At 61.6% G+C, this 1,538-nt stretch overlaps 1 protein-coding gene across 1 annotated transcript in view; it reads right to left on the bottom strand.

Annotated features, from left to right (window-relative positions):
* SORCS2 (sortilin-related VPS10 domain containing receptor 2) overlaps positions 1-1,538 on the bottom strand; it is a 408,600-nt gene that overhangs the window by 34,982 nt on the left and 372,080 nt on the right. Inside the window, exons 15-16 of the mRNA XM_012002189.1 lie at positions 340-417; positions 99-220 (exon numbers count right to left, since the gene is read on the bottom strand). Of these exons, the coding sequence (XP_011857579.1) occupies positions 99-220; positions 340-417 (200 nt within the window). The remainder of the gene's footprint in view (positions 1-98; positions 221-339; positions 418-1,538) is intronic.

Below are 1,538 nucleotides of genomic sequence, written 5' to 3'. Positions count from 1 at the left end.
GGCACTTTCTTTCCAAAACCAGGCCTGCTCCCCACAGCCTGGAGCTGTCCTCCTGTGGCCTCCTGGGAGCTGTGCCTGCCGGGGAGGGTGGGGCACACGAAGGGAGATAGAGGCTGGGGTCAGGCACTCTTGGGGGCTTAACCGTGTGGGCCCCTCTGGGGCATTCAGGGGGCCAGTGGAAGAGCCAGTCAGGGTCGAGGGCGTGAAGGGCCATGGCCAGCTGGAAGGGAAAACTCAGGGTGTGAACTGGTGAATGAGCCAGGCCAGCACTTTCTGCTGAAGCCAGCCAGAGTCAGTCCCAGACCATAGATCCACACCTGCCACAGAGCACATGCCTACTCCAGCCAAGTGGGCAAGGGTGAGGGGCACAGTGCCCGGCTCTTCTGTGGGAAATGGGTAGGGCAGGGCCTGCCGGCTCTAGAAGGGACAGAGCAGAGGACAAGGTGTACAAAGTCCAGGTGTCCAATCTCCCTGTGCCTGGGCCTCGAGGTGGAGGAGCTGTGGCCTGTCGCGGCAGCTTCATGGGGCTACTGTGGCAAATTACCATGAACTCTGCTGGCTTCAGTCATCACTCACGTGCTCTCCCACACTGAAGCACTGTGCACGTGCTCTCTTAGCGCGCTGGAGGCCAGAAGACTGAAATCCAGGGGTTGGCAGGGCTGAGCTCCCTCCAGAGGCTCTAGAGGACGAGGCCTCCTGCCCCTTCCAGCTCCTGGGGGCCCCGGGTGTTCCTGGGCTTGCAGCTGCACGGCTCTACTCCATGCCTCCTCCCTCCCCGGCCTCCTCCCCACAGGCCTCCTCCCCACCCAGGCCTCCTCCCTCCCCGGCCTCCTCCCCTGGGCCTGTGTCTCTGTGTCCTCTTATAAGGACGGTCATTGGATCAGGGTCTGCCCTGCTCCCTGGCCTCATCTTGGCATGATTACACTGACAATGACCCTATTTCCAAATAAGGTCCCATCCATGGTTCCGGGGAAACGTGAATTTGGGACACACTATCCAGATATCTTAGGCATCGCCATGAGAGGCGGGAAGAGGGCGCAGGGGCCTCGCCGTGCGCAGCGCCGGGTTGCAGGAGCCGTTAGACACGCAGGCCTCGCCCAACCCGTGAATTAGCTGGGCTGTCACAGGGGCCCATGTTCGAAGGCGCCCAGAGGGGCCTTCACTTCACTGGTTTCTGGGGATGGCCTTGTCCCCCACTGTGGCTGCAGCGGTGCAGTTAAACCCTGCATGTCCCCGCTGTCCCCGCTCTCCTCTGCATCTCTGCTCCTGGGCCAGGGAGGCTCTGAACGACAGAGGCTCCTGAGGCCCCTTTGCCCCTCATGGTGCCTTGTTTGGCCCAAGCTGGGGCTGAGCAGAAGGAAGCCGGTCAGGGCCAGTGCTGCAGCCTCAGCCCCCCGAATGGGTGACAAGCGGGTCACAGCCAGCTCTGCCCTATGATGACCTGTCTGGGTGTCAGGCCCTAAGCCCTGAGACCTTCATGCCGTATGGCTGAGAAAGGTGCCAGTAGATAGTAATACTCATGATATCATCACCGGCTC

Source organism: Mandrillus leucophaeus, unplaced genomic scaffold (genome assembly GCF_000951045.1).
Source record: "Mandrillus leucophaeus isolate KB7577 unplaced genomic scaffold, Mleu.le_1.0 Scaffold68, whole genome shotgun sequence".
Lineage (NCBI taxonomy): Eukaryota > Metazoa > Chordata > Mammalia > Primates > Cercopithecidae > Mandrillus > Mandrillus leucophaeus.
Note: the sequence above shows the minus strand (reverse complement) of the source record. Positions and strands in the feature narration are given on the sequence as shown.